This window comes from Nicotiana sylvestris, chromosome 3, assembly GCF_000393655.2.
Source record: "Nicotiana sylvestris chromosome 3, ASM39365v2, whole genome shotgun sequence".
Lineage (NCBI taxonomy): Eukaryota > Viridiplantae > Streptophyta > Magnoliopsida > Solanales > Solanaceae > Nicotiana > Nicotiana sylvestris.
In genome coordinates this window covers 169,484,827-169,502,310 of record NC_091059.1, presented here as the reverse complement: position 1 = coordinate 169,502,310, position 17,484 = coordinate 169,484,827, and the positions used below count along the sequence as shown (strand labels likewise).

The 17,484-nt window shown below is 36.7% G+C and overlaps 1 protein-coding gene and 1 long non-coding RNA gene across 2 annotated transcripts in view; both read right to left on the bottom strand.

Annotated features, from left to right (window-relative positions):
* Positions 1 to 994, bottom strand: part of LOC104238439 (callose synthase 10) — a 61,465-nt gene extending 60,471 nt beyond the window's left edge. The window contains exon 1 of the mRNA XM_009792790.2: positions 597 to 994. Within this exon, the coding sequence (XP_009791092.1) occupies positions 597 to 804 (208 nt within the window). The 5' untranslated portion in view covers positions 805 to 994. The remainder of the gene's footprint in view (positions 1 to 596) is intronic.
* Positions 995 to 2,947: 1,953 nt separating this feature from the next.
* LOC138886940 (uncharacterized) lies at positions 2,948 to 6,292 on the bottom strand. Its single transcript, XR_011405900.1, has 2 exons — positions 4,432 to 6,292; positions 2,948 to 3,343 (listed from the first exon to the last, which is right to left on the bottom strand). It is a non-coding gene; the product is annotated as an uncharacterized lncRNA (long non-coding RNA).
* Between the last annotated feature and the right edge of the window lie 11,192 nt (positions 6,293 to 17,484).

Genomic DNA, 17,484 nt, shown 5'->3' with positions numbered 1-17,484 from the left:
TTGGGCATATCCTGGACAATGCCTCGCTGCATTCTGGATTTCTTACATAGCTGGAGATGAGATGGTTTCAATAGGAAGACACACAAGCTTTGGAACACTATCCCCATGGTCATTTGGTGGACAATTCAGACTGAAATAAAAAATAGAATTTTTGAAGGCAAACTTAGCAACTTACATAGCCTTAAAACACAAATCTATTTCTTTGCAAGCTTTTTGGAGCAACACGGCCTTTGTAGATGATGTAGATTCCATGTTGGATATGATCAAGTATGATACTCTTTGTAATTTTAACGCACAGTCTTAGTGTGTCATACTTATCCAAAACAAAGAACCTTTTTATCTTTTAGGACTACTATGTAATTCACAGCGGACATGAAACAAAGCACTCTAATTTTAGAGTCAGAGAAAAATAGGAACTTTCACAATACAAATACGGTTTTTTTTTTTTTTGATGAAGTAACTTTCACAATACAAATAAGTAACTACAACAAGTAAAAGGAAGAGAAAAAAAAATAATGGAAAGCTTAAGATAAGCAGACATGCTAAGAAATAATAGACACACAAATTAAATCCGCTCAAATGCACGTATAACTTACAAATTCTGGCCACATTGGGGTCTTCATCCTGTATCTCATCAGCAGCTTGAAGAATCGCATTAATGTTGGTAGTCCGCTGAAGAGAATCGGGAACGGAACCTGCGATGCCACTAGGTTTCCTCGCGTGTCCAGGACCGGTCTGCCGGAGCTGCTCCCTCCGCAGCGTAGCTCGCACCAGCCTCTCCCAATTATCGTAAACCCTCGCCATTCTCAAAAAAAATAAAGGAACCAAAACCCTAGGGCACTACGTGAAGGAACCAATCAACTTATCTTTGTAGAACCCTACTGTTAGTTCAAATTCAATTCAAACGTCAGATCTATGAATTGAAGTGAATCGGTGAATATGTCAGGTTTTGGTTTTTCATTTTCTTCTCTCAGTTTTTTCTAACGCGTCGTCGGAATTTTCTTTAAAGCTCAGTCTTTACCATGTAGATAGTAATCACCTGTGGTTAAGACTATGTCGTTGCTGTGTTTCTCCCGTTTTGATTCGTCTAAAAGGGACCTTGTCAAGAATCTTGGACTTTGACCGAGATTTAAAGGCTTGCTGTTAGGTTGATTTTTCCGCTTATAATACGGTGGTCTAGACACTACGGTTGCTTAATCGCGTTGCATCATTTACTATACAATATAGTGCAATATTATTTTTTGGTATATTTAGCTAAAATATATAATTATTTTTATCCGATCAGTCAAATATATAACTTATCCAATTTGAACCAATCTACGATCCACTGTTAATACTTTTCTTTGCACCTTCGATACGTGAACTGCCTGACAATAACTTAAGCAAGAAGACTTTTTAGGCCATTATTTAAATTGGATAAAATAGTTAGGTAGAAATTACTTCTTTTGGATAATAGTTTTTTCGTTCACTTTTACTTGTTCACAATGAACTTTATACTCCACTTAAGAAATAATAAATGAATTATATATATTACTATAATACTCATAATAATGATAGCATTTCATAAAGTTTTGCCAATAATTTGGGAAATGAGTAATTAATGATAAGGGTAATCAAAAAAAAAACTATTTTTCTCTTGATTTGTAAAAATGAACAAGTAAAAGTAATAATATATTTTTTAGTATAGTGGACAAGTAAAAGTGAATAGAATGATATTAAATTGAGTCTACTATTTGCTCATAAAATTTCCAGTTTGCTCACAAAATATTAGTATGTCTTCTAATATTTGCAATAAACTTAAAAAAACTAGATTGTGCCCTAACGTTACAATATTTTAGACGGTGGCCTACGATTTCTTATAAGATTTTTAGTTTACTCATAAAGAATTTTTAGATCGTAATCTAAAAGGTCCATCAGTAGCAAGTTGCAACGTAAATAAAATTTAAAATAAAAGAAGAGATATTTACTAAATAATTGATACAAAAGGGACAATTGGTGAATTTTTGGGCTAAATTTCCCCATTCCAGTTAAGTACTTCATTTTCAAATGAAATACAAAAAAGTTAATATTTACATTTGGCTAGTCATCAACTCTCAAACAAAGAAAATAATAGTGTCATTAAAAAAACATTTAGGTATATGCTAAAGAATTGTGTTATAGCCATATACATTGATATATGCTTTAACTTCTTGTAGCGGAGTTAAACGTGTGATATAATTCTGAATCAATATTAAAAATTTAATCCAACTCTAATTATGTTCCCGCTAGGTGTTGTATGTCCATTTATTGTCGAACATTTCATCCGTTTAAGTTTTTGACTGCTTTTAACCAAAATTATGCGATAGTAAAATTAAAGTTGAGGCTAATGATTATTATCCACGTGCAAGTTTACTATTGTAGTGCTCAAAACGGGCCAATAGGTCACAAAGTGTTCATCTGGCTCATATATATGCAGATTGGCCAAGCATCTTTTTCACCTAAAGTTCTTCTTTCTTCTTTTTTTACCAAAATTTCTTTTTTTGGTTGGCCAAACTTTTAGAAGGAAAAAGTATTTTTGAGTAGAAGCAAAGCAATTTTGCGAAACAGAAAAAAATAATTTTTTCCCATAAATATTTTTTTTGAAAACTACTTCAGAGAAAAATACACTTAGAAACACTTTTTTTTTAAATTTGACGCAAGACTAATTGCTACTCAAAAGTAATTTTTAAATTAATTAGTTGTTTATCCGTAAAAAAGTACAGTTAAATTTATACGTGATTTATAGACAAGTGAATTAACTTGATCCTAAAATAATAGATGAATTAGACGAAAATGTAATACTTAGCCTTGAGATGAAGATAAAATAACATAAATAGCAATTCTAGGAGCAAGTGATACGTACGCGGAAGCAAAATAACAAAAACACAAATAAAATGATAGAAAGGTAGAGATTTAGTAGAGAACCAACTAAGGAAATTAAAAGAACTTTTGAAATAAACAAATACCCAATCAATTTAAAACTTAATTGACCCAAAACTATAGGAACAATCGTCAAGGGAAAGCAATCCCCTTGCAAGTTCACCTTAACAAGTAATCAACCAACATAGGAATTCATCCTAAGCACTCTTAATGAGTTTTCATTCACAATATCAAAATAAGTTAACCCTAAAACGAGAGCCTTAAGGCTATTTATACTAGGGAGCTAAATATTACAAATATAGCCACTAAATGTAGTATAGTCTTTAATTGCTGGCGAAATTATATATGTAACCGTCCTGTTATGAAAGTAACCTCCAACGCTCCATGGCTATCTAGATTGTATCATCCTCCCTCCCTTAAAAGAAATTCGTCCTCGAATTTGGACCTTTAAACAAAATAAAGGGAGTTTCATTAGTAAAATTTTAACTTGGACATAAGCAAGTGCCTCAAACTAACAAGGAAACCATAATTTAGCAAATTTATGGTAAATCCAAGCATCCAAACCAATAAGTAAGATAAATCTACCATTCAAACTAAAATCTAATGATACTCATGGACAAAACAAAGCATAGAAGCTACCCAAAATATGAGAATTGTCATGAAATACCTCCAAACTACACACCAAGTGTGCCCCAATATAAGAATCATCAAGAAAAGTATTAACTCTCATAGCTTTATCAAGTCCAAGCATAAGCATAAGCCAAATAAACAAGTCATTCTTGAATTCAAGCCGGCATGAGAAATCAAGAATAAGAATGGTATGTTGAAATAAAACAACTGAGGCTTCACCAATATTATCATTCAAGAAAGATTTAGCATGTTTTTTTTAAACTTATAACAACCAATCTAAATGAAAGTTATCAACTTGCTTTAAAGTCAAAGTACTAGTGTAGTAGAACAAATTAGCTCTATCAAATATATGAGTGGAATAAGTTAGAGAGTTTACGCCAAGTAAAGAACTTTCTTCTTTTTCAAAAAGTTTAGCTTCCAAAGCAATCTTATTAGTAATCTCAAACGACTTCTCAAAAATGGAACCTTTGATTGCTAAATCCAAATCAAACTCAAAAGATTACATATCACAATCAAACAAGAAAGAATCAAATGGCTTAAAACTTGAAACTTTATCACTCAATTCACCTTCAAATAAGCAATCATCACTAATTAAAGAATGATCCTCAAAATAAAAAGCATGAACAATAGGAATCAATGGGTCAAACTCAACAAAATCACATAAAGGTGCAACCTTTACGTTTTCCTCAACCTCAATCAATTCTTCTTCATAAGCAAATAGGTCATTCAAACCATCAAAACAACTAGAATCACTATCTAGTGTATCTCCACAACTCAAAGAATCATTAGAATTAGTAAATGTACCCAAACTAACACTTAAAATATCACTATGATCATCACAAGAAGAAAGAGTGTTAGGCTTAGCAATCATACCTTGATGCAATTCTAAAAATTCTATTTTACCTCCTTTAAGAATGGAAGAATCTTCACTTTGGGCTAGGGTGGCTTCGGTCACTTCACTTGGAGTTCTTTCTTGAAGACTTCCGCTTGAATTTTTCTTCAAAGGATCTACACAATAAGCCAAACAACTAGCAAGAAAAGCATTAGTCATGAAAGAATTATAAGAAGAATGTCCCTCGCTTGAACTCTCTTGTTTTCTCTCTTCTTTCTTTTCAATCTTTTCTTTTCCTTCTTTCTTGGCTCTCTCACTCAACTCTTTCATATGCCTAGTCTTCACTCACATGAAACGGAGTCAAAGGAGTAAGGACTATTTTTTTGCCATTTTCCTCAAAAGAATATTTATTAGTCCTCCCATCATGGAGAGCATTCTTGTCATATTACCATGGCCTCCCCAACAATAAATGACATGCTTGCATGGGCACCACATCACAAAGAATATCATCAATATATTTTCCAATTTTGAAACTCACCAAGACTTGTCTATTCACTTTAAGTTAACCACATTCATTAAGCCATTGGAGTTTATAAGGATGAGTATGACTTTGCGTCTTCAAGTTCAATTTGTCAACCATAGAAGCACTAACAACATTAGTATAACTACCACCATCAATAATCAAAGAGCACACTTGATCTTTATCTTACACCTTCCATGGAACAAGTTCTCTTTTGGTTCATATCTTCCATCACTTGAGCACTCAACACTCTCCTAACAACATACAAAGGTAAATTAGGAGTGTCACATTCCACTTCATCATCACATTCGGCCTCCTCTTCTTCATATGATTCTCTACTTTCTTCCCTTTCATAAGCTTCTTCCATAAGGATTATGGTTCTTATATTAGGACATTCACTCATTCTATGACCATATCCTTGACATTTGTAGCACCTATTAGAGTTAGGATTTTGAAAATAGGGTTTAGAATTGTTACCTCGCTCCTTAGCCTCCACCTTTGGTTTGCCTTTGTCATTTTGCCACTTGGAGTTAACTTTTGACTTGTTTTCATTTGAAAGAGATTGCCAAGTTTCCTTGTTTTTTCTCCATGAAGTGTTGTAATTTTTGGATTTGCTCTCTTTGAGTTGCCTCTCTTCTTGGAGTTTATTTTCAACCTTGATAGCCCCTTGGAGTGCCTCATGCATAGTAACAAATTTGTACAAAGTCATTTGGCTATAAATTTCATGCTTAAGCCCCGCCAAAAATTTAGAAATCATAAGTCTTCCATTATCATCAAGATTGGCTCTAACCCTAGTGGTCTCCAACTCTTCAAAGTAAGCCTCCACATTCTTATTTCCTTGCTTCATATTATAAAATTTAGTAAGCAAGTCAATCACATACTCTTCGGGCACAAAATCTTGCTCATAACCACCCTAAGAAACCCCCAAGAATCAATAGCAATATCTCAATTTCTATTTCTATCTCGTTTCTCTTTTTCCCAACAAGTTCAGAAATGACATGCTTGAACCTCTTTGTATCGGATACATTGTTAAGCTCAAACATCCTTTCCATTTGTATTTTCCATTTTAAAAATTCCTCGGGGTCACTACTTCCCTTGAAAGTAGGAAGTGAAGTCTTCATGTTATTAAGACCCCGGTCTTCTTCATCTCCCCATCTTCTACCATATACTTCATTACAAATATTTTCATCATAACCATAATCATAAGCATCATTCAAGTTTCTACCTTGATAGTTCCTACCATGCCTTCCACATTTCCCTCGAAAGCCTCCTTGTCTATTCCTTCTATGTTGGACTCTAACCGGTTCATCATATTGCTTGTCATAGTCCAAATCATTATCAAAGTTATTTTGCGATTGTTGTGAACTAAGAAGTTGTTGTTGATGCTCAACTCTTACTTTTATACCTTGTGGAAGTTGACCTTGTCTTGGTACTTGATTGTTATCAACTTGTGGTTGATTGATTAGCCTTGTAATGTGTGGTGCGGTAGGAGTAGAACTATTTTGTGTTGTTGCACTAGTTCTCACTCCTTGGTTAGGATTAGGTGACAAGCCTTGCCATTGGTTAAGAAGGTTGTCACGAGACTTGACCATATTTTCCATGTTGTCAACTTTCATAATCAAAGCTTGTAAAACCTCCAAAATGGTCTCATTAGAGACCCCCTCCTTTGGTGTTGAAGTACCTCAAATATTCAAAGACTTAGTACCTACAAATAAAGAAAACAAGTTAAAATAAAAGGACCTCTCCAATTCACTCCCTTAGTGTATCCCTCAAAAATTGCACTCAAATTTTACCGCTCTTGTGCCCTCGACTTTTAGGCACACACTCTAAGAATCTCACCACTCAAGCCTTTTTTTTCACTCTTGGATGAATATCCAAAGTTGATATCAAACTCAATCAATGTACGAGAATGGAGTTTATGTGACTCGACAAAGAAGCTAAAATAACTAAAGGACAACGAAAACAAGAAATTAACAACGAAACTAAAGAGAAAAGCACACAAAAAAATTAGCACGAAATAAAATAAAGCACAAAAAAAAACCTAGTTTATCATTAAGTATGAACTAATACTTAAGTAAAGTAGCTAGAATAAGTAAGAAAAGAAAGAAAAAAAAAAAAGAAACAAGTTGAAAAGGTTATTTTTGAAATTGCGCAAAAATGGTTTACTAGACAAAAGTGGCTAATTTTGAAATTGTGCTGCAAAATGTGGCTACTCATGCAAAATTCGAAATTCCAGCATTCTTCCTCAAGTTCTTCATTTTTCAATCCCAAATTCAATCAAAAACACCTCAAATCTTCACCAAACCTCACCAAATTTGAGATACAAATTCCCTACAACTCCATGAACAAACCTCAAGCAACAATTTCTTCAAACAACTATCAAATCAACAAAACTCGTTTTCAAGTTTTGAAACTTAAGCTTCAATAATGGAGTTTCTTCTTCAGGTTTTCCATTCTAAATCAATCCAAACCAAATTTCAAACTCCAAATCAAGCACCCTTCAAAATCAAATAACCTCCAACAAACATATTCTAATTTTTTTTGGTAAAAGTGCTACAGATTCAAACTCAAAGAACCAGCAATTGAGGGTCACGAAACAAACACCCAATATTTAGTAGGTAATTTTAAGAACAAGCTCAACAATTCAAACCCACAATTATTTAACCCTCAATTTTGAAGCAACCAAACTCACAAATAATTTTCAAACACCAACAATTCTTCAAATTTCATATCAAATCTTTTCGAACTAATGGACCCAACAACTCCTTGGGTTAATAGAATTTTATGAACTTCAATAGTGATTGAAAATCAAAATGTCAGCTCACATGATCATTTAGATCTCAAAGCACCCACAATGGAATACGGAATTTTCAGAATCAAACTTATTAGAGGGAACCCAAACAAGAACGGTAGTACAACTATTTTGATTTTTTTAACTATCTGATATAGAAATAAAAAACATAGACAGTGTATAAAGGAACACACACTAACCCAAGCTCTTGATACCAATATGATACGTACGCGGAAGCAAAATAACAAGAACATAAATAAAATGATAGAAAGATAGAGACTTAGTAGAGAACCAACTAAGGAAATTGAAAGAACATTTGATATAAACAAATACCTAGTCAATTTAAGACTTAACTGACCCAAAACTATAGGAACAACCCTCAAGGAGAAGCAATCCCCTTGTAAGTTCACCTTAACAAGTAATCAACCAAATTGTAGTATAGTCTTTAATTATTGGCAAAATTATATATGTAGTCGTCTCGTTATGAAAGTAGCCTTCAATGCTCGATGGCTATCTAGATTGTATCAGCAAGGCTTCCGGGCACAACAACAATGATATCAATAAACAAGAAGATAAAGTTATATTGAGCTTTGAATAGAGTGTAGCGTATGTTTGCCAGAAAATTCGTGTCCTTTTCAATGATAATAGAGCTCCCTATTTATAGTTGATCCTAGGGAACAAGGTCCTAGGATCAAGCTCCTCTTTAATGTTAATTATAAGGGCCATTACAAAATGTATAACGGTAGGAGGTGAATGACATATTCCTTGTAATGGGTCATGTATTTAATGTTGTAGAATATTCCTCATTAAATGCTACCGGGTGGCATGCATTTATTTTATCTTTATGAGTATCATTCTCTCCGATAACAGACGGGATCGTTGCCTTCTGATTCAACTATCTTCTGCCTTTGGCTCCACATGTCACTTTCTCATGCGATCATTTAATATAAACATATTTTACCCTATACAAATAGTCCCCCTGCTTTCTGGTGGCATAACTTTGTGTCACCGGAAAGTTGGTAGATATACCTTTTTGGCGAAAAATTCACTGACCCCCTCTGAAAAATGTTTGACGGTTGATTAGACGCACGTCTATCCGTAGTTAATGCCCCGAACATGCGTCATCCTACGATTTAGCATTACTTTTGCCAGTTATTGAGGTAATTATGGCCACGATTTTAGTAGCCTATACCTTTAATTATACGCATCAACCTCCTTCATTTACACTTCACAATACTCTAAATCTTCTCAAACTTTCTTTACTCAACTCATACTTCATCTTTAACCTTTCTTTAACTTTTTTCTTTGAGAGAAACCCCTTCTTATGATAAAAAATGGCTTCTTCTTCCAGAAACCCTAGTTCTTTGAAGAATAAAGGTAAAACTGATGATGATGCTCCCCCTACGGTGAGTACAATCATCCCAAAGAGTCTTTTTACTACCAAAGATTTTGAAGAGAAGTATCCTTCTACTCATCCTCGTACGTGGGTTGTTAGCATATACCCTTCTTCCAGCCGTCCTTCGAGTATTCCTGTTGTGAAGGAAGATTGTCGCTGTCAAGATTTTGGACATTAATTCTCCTGATCCGGCGGAGCGGATAACCCTACCCAAGAAGGTTTTTACATATTTGTACATGTGTCCCTTCACTTTGTGAGCATTTTCTTTGAGTGGAGAGCTTGTCATCGTGGAGTTCTGCCTCTGTTATCATGTGTGCTTGGCACAGGTAAGTCCTTACGTGTTGAGGACAATCGTTTGTCTTCAGCGCCTATGCCAGTAAACGGGAGAAGAGTTATCACTAGCTTGAGTGATGAACTTCTATTCCCCCAAGATCTTCCACGAGGGAACGATAAATTTATGCAAGCATAGTTACCATGAACTACTATCCATCATGGATGATGATAACGAATGTGGGTAGATAGAACGGTTCATTTTAGTCGCCACTAATGACATCATCCCGGCCACTTCTCCAGCCTTTTTAGAATTATGGAACCACACTCATAAGTCTACCATTAATTTTTTTCTTCCATTAAAAATTATTCCACATCGTTATTGACCCTTCTTCTTTTGCTTATTTCAACAACTTAGTGGGTTCCGCCTAAGGTTGAAGGCTTGGACCAATGGGTCCAGAAAATTTTGGACATTATTATGCCTGAAACCCGCACGTGAAAAGAATTGTCCCTCAAATACGGGTGGAACGCCAAAAATCATGGTAAGTCGAGCTCATCTTGTTTTTACCTTTTCATAAAAGGAAGTTTATTGACCCTTCTCTCCTATTGAATTCAGTTCTACCCCAGGGCTCAGTTGTCGTCCCCGAGAAGGACGTTTTGGCTAATCATGTTAATGCAGCGAGGGTGCTGCAGGAGGCTTTTACACAGACATGTGTCTTCGGAGCTGCTTCTAGTGCGAGTGCTTCTTCTCGAAGTCCCCAGCCAGAGAACAAAAATGCAAAGAGAAGACGTTCCTCTGCAGTTGGGGGAAAGAATAACAGGGCAAAGAATGTCGCTCTCGAGTCATCTCCGGGAGTTGTGGTGACGAGCCCCCTGCCCGAGCCGGCTATGGACATGATGATTGATGACGATGGGGAAGCCAGCGAGGAGGGGGCTTCTCTACATAGAAGACGATGACCTTACTCAGCTTAACAGACTACTCAATCTGTTGAGTTAGTTACACCAACCGAGGACGATGCCTTGGCGCTCTGGGAAAAGTTTGAGATGGTGGAAAATGCCAACTCCCATTTCCAGATCCCAGTCATTACATCCGGTACTGTGAGGCTGAGTACCGGGTCCCTACCATCTTCGGTTGATGAGCAACCAACAACCAGAACTACGCTTGCCACAACCACTTCTCATCATTCATCGCCATGAGCTTCATCTCCTTCTTCACCAACTCTTCCTTTACTACCAGCAACTGCTATATTATCTCTACTGGCCACATCTGTTCGAGAAGAGGATGTTCCTCTCCCTCAGTCCCTAGTTCATGGGAACTTGGGGCAAAATTACGCCGTCCCCTTAGAAGATCCGCAAAGGAGGAGGAGCGTTACTTTTTCGGTCTCTATCAGATATAATTTGATGTCCCTTCCGGTGGAACTTCCTAACTATCTAAAGCCTTTGGTTTCAGAAAAAGATAGGGAAAAGATACAATCTCTCTAGGGAGAGTGCTTGTTGAATAATTCTATGCACAATGCCTCAACGGTATATTCTTTGTTTCCTTCGTTATCTCTTTTATCTTTGATATATTAGTATTTTGAGTTTGCCTTTTTTGTTTTACAGGTCAATTTTCTTACTTCCGAGGGTCTCCAAAGGTTGATTCGAGATAAGGAGGAACTTACCTCCGAGCGAGATCAACTTTTGGCCGAGCGGAACCAAACTGTTGCTCGCCTTTCAGAACTGGAAGCTAAAGTTGTTGAGGCTGTTGTGTTGGAAGCTCGATTGCAGCAAAGCGAGCAAGAAGTAGATACCCTTAGCCAAGAGATCGCTCTAGTGAAGGTTCAATTTGAAGAGTCTAGGGCTAAATGGGTTGAAGTTCATAGTGTTGTTCTTGCTGCATCCGATCGCGAGGCTACCTCCGCTAAAAGATTAAATAATTTGGAGGCGACCTTGAACTCCAAAACTGAAGAGCTTGTTGCTGTTGGGGTAAAATATGCCCAATTCGAGGAGAAGTATAAGAAGACCATTGAGCATAACAGACTTTTCAGCTCCAGTGTCCGAGATCTCGATGTTAGACTTCGGTCCGTTAGATTCGCGCAGGAAAATCTCTCTGCCGAGGTTGACCAACTTAAAGAAGAACTCAAGCATCGAGCGGCTTCCCTCGTTGTTGAAAAAACATATGTTATGTACAACATGAGGAGAAAAACCTTGGAAGAGGCCAAAATGGGTGTCATTGACTTTGATGCCAAAATCGCTAAGGCTCGCGGGCTAGAGTCAACTACTAAAAGGAGTTTTCCTGCCAGGACTGATGCCTCCGATTCTTCTGGTTTCATTTCTGAATTCTCAGGAACTGAATAGAAATCAGAAGAAGATAATGTTTAAAGTCAAAATGATGAAGGCCAATACATCGAGCCAGCGACAAATCTACCCACTTCTTCTGGGGGCGCGGATGCTTCTCTTCCTCTAGGTTCTGGAGATTCAGTAGCTTAGCTTTTTATTTCTTTTTTCAACTTTTGTACTTGTGCCGTTTGGTACAGTTGTTGTAAATAAAAACACTTTCTGCTCAAGTATTGCATGAGTTTTCCTTTTTGCGTACCTTTGTTTAAGCATTTATGCAAGTTTAGTCTTTGCGTCCTTTTACATTTAAGTGTTGTGTGCAAGTTTTACTGTTTGTGTTTGATCATGCAAAGCTTTGGGTGTATTTTCCTCCCAAAGCGTTCGGATTTTGGGCACAAGTTCTTCCGAAATCAACCCTTTATCGTGAGGGTTTCATAAGAAAGGGCCCTCTTATGTTTATGATGCTCTTGAAGAGGACGTCTAATGTTTATTATGGCACTAGCATTTGAAGTACTTGTTTAACTTTCAAATGACAAAATCAATCCATAGTTCAGACAAGAAACAAGATAAAAGTAAAAGGACTTTACTTTATTCCTTCCATTTTTAAAAGTACATAAGCATTCATTGTGCTAAAAAGAAATTGCCATTTCTTATGGCTAACTTGTACAACTTGCTTCTGCGGGGGTAGCTGCGCAGTCCCTGGTCCCAATGATATAACTATGTTTCCGGGTTTCGTGTTCCGGCCGAAGCGATAGTCATTGTTGTCGTATCCTTATATTATTCTCCTAGTGTTCGAATGAAAAAAATGCGTGTTTGAACACTGGAAGTTTTACACCTTCGAGGATTCTACTAATGAATTGCTGGATAATCTTTAGTTCGGTAACAAACTTCACTTCCCCTAAGTAATTTATGCTATTGAGCCAAAGACTATCTAACAATCCCTTTGTGGCCTGCAATTGTGAACAATCAGATAATCTTTGTTCAATAACAAACTTAACTTCCGGTAGGAACTTTGCTATCGAGTAGAAGATTATCTAACCTTATGAAGTGTTTCTGCACTTGTGTGCCTTGTCATTAAAAGGTCTTATTGTTGTTGTTGAAACTTCCTTCGTTGTATGCTTTCCGTTGATGCATCATCAAAAACCTTGCCAGAAAATCCAATTGGGACAAAAACTAGACGAAGGGAAAAAAAGTGCAGCATATGCTTTAGTACATGTGAAGTTCATCAGCAATAGTATCTCTTGAGGTGTGTCGTGTTCCAGTTGCTTGGAAACTTTTCTCCATCTTGATTCTCCAACTCATATGATCCTTTCCCGGTAATAGCCGAAACTGATAGGGGCTTTTCCATGTTGGACCTAGCTTCCCTACATTGAGTTCTCGGGTGTTTTGATACTTTCCTTAAAACCAAATCTCCCTCTTTGAAATAACAAAGGATGGCTCTTCGATTGTAATATCTTTCTATTATCTGCTTTTGGGCTACTATCCTTATATACGCCAAGTCCCTGCTTTCATCGATCAGCTCCAGATTGACCAACATTGCTTCATTGTTTGCTTCTTCATTTGCCAAAAATATCTCAAGGTAAGATCCCTTACTTCCACCGGGATCAAGGCTTCTGCTCCATACACAAGAGATAAAAGAGTCTATCATGTGCTCGATTTGGTCGTTGTTCGATACGCCCATAATATACCGAGCAGCTCCTCGAGCCATTTGTCTTTAGCTGCTTCCAATCTTTTTTTGAGATTTTATATAATCACTTTGTTCGACGATTCTGCTTGACCATTTGCGCTTGGATGATAGGGAAAATATGTGATCCTTTTGATTTTCAAGTCTTTAAAGAACTTCATGACCTTGGTGCCTATAAATTGTGGCCCGTTGTCACAGGCTATCTCTTTTGGTATCCCAAATCTACAAATGATGTTCTTCTACAAGAAATTCACCACTTCATGTTCACCGATCTTCTGATAAGGACCTGGTTCAACCCATTTAGAAAAATAGTTAGTTAAAATCAAAAAAAACCTTACCTTGCTAGGGGTCGGCGGAAGTGGTCCAACGATATTCATTCCCCACTTCATGAACGGTCATGGAGACAAAATTGAGTGCAAGGATACTGCTGGTTGATGTACTAATGGCGCGTAACATTGACACTTATCGCACTTTTTAACAAAAGCTTTGGCATCTCGTTCCATTCGAGGCCAATAACATCCTGCCCTTACCAATTTTAGTACTAAGGAATCTGCGCCCGAATAATTTCCACAGATTCCGTCGTGGACTTCTCGCATAACATAATTAGCTTCAGAGGCTCCCAAATATCGGGCCAGCGGGCCTTGGAAAGATTTTCTGTACAATTGGCCTTATTTGAAACTATACCATGTTGTTTTAGCGCGTAATGCCTGGGACGCCTTGGGATTTTCAGGCAACTTTCCATGCTCGAGGTAATAAATGATCTTATTCCTCCAGTCCCATACCAAATTAGTCGTGTTTATATTGTAGTAGCTAACTGCATCTAGAACCGAGTACATAAGTTGTACAACCATACTGGAGTTCGATCCCTTCATTTTTGTTGGCGAGCCAAGGTTAGATAATGCGTCTGCTTTGGCATTTTCTTCTCTCGAGATATGCGTAATTTACCACTCCCAGAACCGAGCAAGTAGAGCATGAACCTTCACCACATATTGTTGCATACGTTTCTCTTTGGCATCGAAGATCCCGTAGACCTGATTTACCACCAACTGTGTGGATACCCAATTTTTTCCTATATATTTTTTCAATATGCAAAATAACTTCAAAATGGCATATATATATATATATGCATATGTAAGCATATCCAAGTGTTTTATTATTTTTCCATAGTTTTTAAAGGTTTTAAACCAATTTATTTCCCTTTTTTATCCATAAAAACCCAATAATTATTTCCAACATTATTATTTTGGTAATTCATTTATTAGAATTTTATATTTATGCTAAAATATAGTTAATTTAATTTTTTCATAGTTTTAAAAATTTATTTACTATTTTTAAGCTAAATTGCACGTAATTGCAATATTAGCCTCTTTTAAGATTTAATTGTGTTTATATTCATAAAATAAAGTACTATGTTTTTAAATTGTTAATTATATGTTATAAAGCATTTTAGTGCTTTTTAATTTGTTTTCAAAAATTAATTTACTATTTTTTATAAAATAAATAGGAAAAAATGGCTATTTAAAATCTAGCCATATTGGCTTTCAATTTTAGCCTAAAATTGATCCCAAATCAAACCCAATTTCCCAGCCCAATTGCAACTCAAACCCAACCCCTAACCCATTTAAACGACCCAACCCGGATTCCCCACCTAACCTCTTTAATCCTAGCCGTTGATCATTTAGATCAACGGCCACCGTCCTCCCTTTTCTTTTTATCCCTGAACGACCCCTAAACCTAAATCCTTTCTCTACACCCGAAGCCTTTGAATCCCCTTTCTCTCTCAACTCTCTCTAAAACCTCTCAAGAACCCTAGCCGCCGCCATCTAATCCCACCATAATCTACCTCAACCCCTACCTAATCCATGGTTTCTCATGGTCATTTGAGATATGTATCAGTCTCCTACGGCTCCTGGGTGCTTGTTTATATGGTTTCATGGCCAGACCTCGAGGGAATCTGGTCCAGTCCTTGCTCGACTTCTATTCATGGTTTTTCTCCGGCCAGCCATGACCCTCCGGCCATTCATGGCCTTTCAAGGCAGATCCTTGACTTTCCTAGTTAGATCGGAAACTTTCAAGGTCTTTCTCACCTTTTTAGGGTTTTCCAAAACCCTAATATTTAAGATCTTTTGATTTTTCTTTCAGATCTACTTTAGATCTGTACTTGCTATGAATGATTTAAGTGTTTTCTCGAAAGTTCTTCAACTTTTCTTTCAAAACGACCCTTCATTTTCTCCGATTAGGGTTTCTCTTAACTTCTCTTTTAAAAAATCTCTTCTCTTATTCTTGATGTTGTTTTATGGTTTTACTATGTTCAAACTGCTTGCTATGCTTTCCTTCTACTTGAGTCAGCATGTTAAAACCCTAGTTCCTTTCTGTCTCATCCGAGATCTGAAACTGCATGTTTGAATGTGTACTTGCTCGATTAAGTTCTTCATTCTCGTTTGACTTATTTGATTATGAGTTTTACCATATTTTAAACTCGATTATTGTGGAAAACCCTAGGTCTTTTAGTGTGAGACTGCTTGTTTGAAAGTATACTTGACTCGATTAAAGGTTCCTTGTTTCAGACTCTCTTTTCTTTTATGTGACCTATCTGATTCTGAGTTTCACTATCTTTTTAACTCGATTATTGTTGAAACTCTAATTTCTTAAAAGGTTTCCCTCACTTGTTACTGTGAGACCTTTACTTGTTTTGACTCTCTTCTTCACTTTGGCTATACTTGTGAGCCATGACTATCTAACTTTGTTCATTACCGAATCCTATGCTTATTTTTGTTACTATTGTATGTTGTTTCTTTTGCCAATGTGCTTGGCCTCGCATGTCTGATGCTTCTGTTCACTCTATTTATATATTGACGTGCAGAATCATGTTTCTTCCTTGATTGATCTTGGTTTTGTGACTGATTGCAAACGCTTTTCTTTTACAAGTCCTAATTCCTACTCATCTGTTTAAAGTTAATTGATCCCTTTCCTTTACTATGATATTTTACCTTACTGAATCTTTTTCAAAATAAGCATGTCTTTGTACTTAGACTTGATTGTTTACTTCACGCTTTTACTACCCCTTGTATGGCAATAATCAATCTGTTTCCAAGCTGATTTTCCTTCCCCAACTAGACCTGCTGCTACCTGTTAAACAGGGATTCCTTAATTAAAGGGAATCACTTGGGTTAATTGATTCTGACTTGTGATTGTTTCCATGTTTGTGTTAAAACTTTACTTATTACCTTATTCTTCACCTGTTTTCAAAACTATAAATACCCACCCTCTTCTCTTTCAAAGACACGAACCATCTGAGTTTAGAACACACACTTCACTCAAAACTCTCTCTTCTCTACTATTACTTGTGCTACTGCTTTGACGGCTGAAAGCCAAGGCTAGGTTGTGGAAATTTGCTGACTTTTTTCCTTTCTGCACTTTGCTTCCTACTGGTATGTCCTAGTTAATCTTCAAGCATCAACAACAACATGTTTCTTTAGCTGTTTCAGTTTCCTTCACTCTTATCTGCTTCTGCTTATGTTTATGCAATCAAGTTACATTACTAAACATGCTGCAATCTGCTCCCTCCCCTTCTAAATTAATGTTTTCCCTTATGTATGTACTCTGTAAGTCACTTGTTATGTGATTTGCTGACTCATAAATCCCAAACCCCCATGTCCCCCTATGTTTTTGTGTTCTCTGGCTAGTTTGTGGGCATGTCAGCATCATCTATTGTTGTGCATGTCCAAACTTGACCTTTCCTAGGGTCATATGCTTCATGCTATGTATTCCTAAAACCCCTAACCCCTTTGTGCAATTACTAATTCTGTATAGTTCAAGTTTTATTACTATTGTTTTCAAATCACCCTTATCCCTTACTATTCTCACTCAGTTTTAAATAAATCCATGTTTCTGCACTTCCACTATACTCTTAGAACCTAGCTTCTGCCCCTTTTGTGTGAGCCTTGCCTTGGAACCTTTGAGCTCCCTCTGAACTTAGACACATAAGGGTTGGCCCTTCCGCACTGCACTCATCCCTATTTGGTTATGCAAACCTGGGTGTAAGCACTGCCTGGGGTCCCTTGAGACCCTTAGGGAACTTTGACACACCTGGGTGTAGCACTGCCCTGCTTCACTTCGCGTTCAACTAGATATCATGTCTATAGGA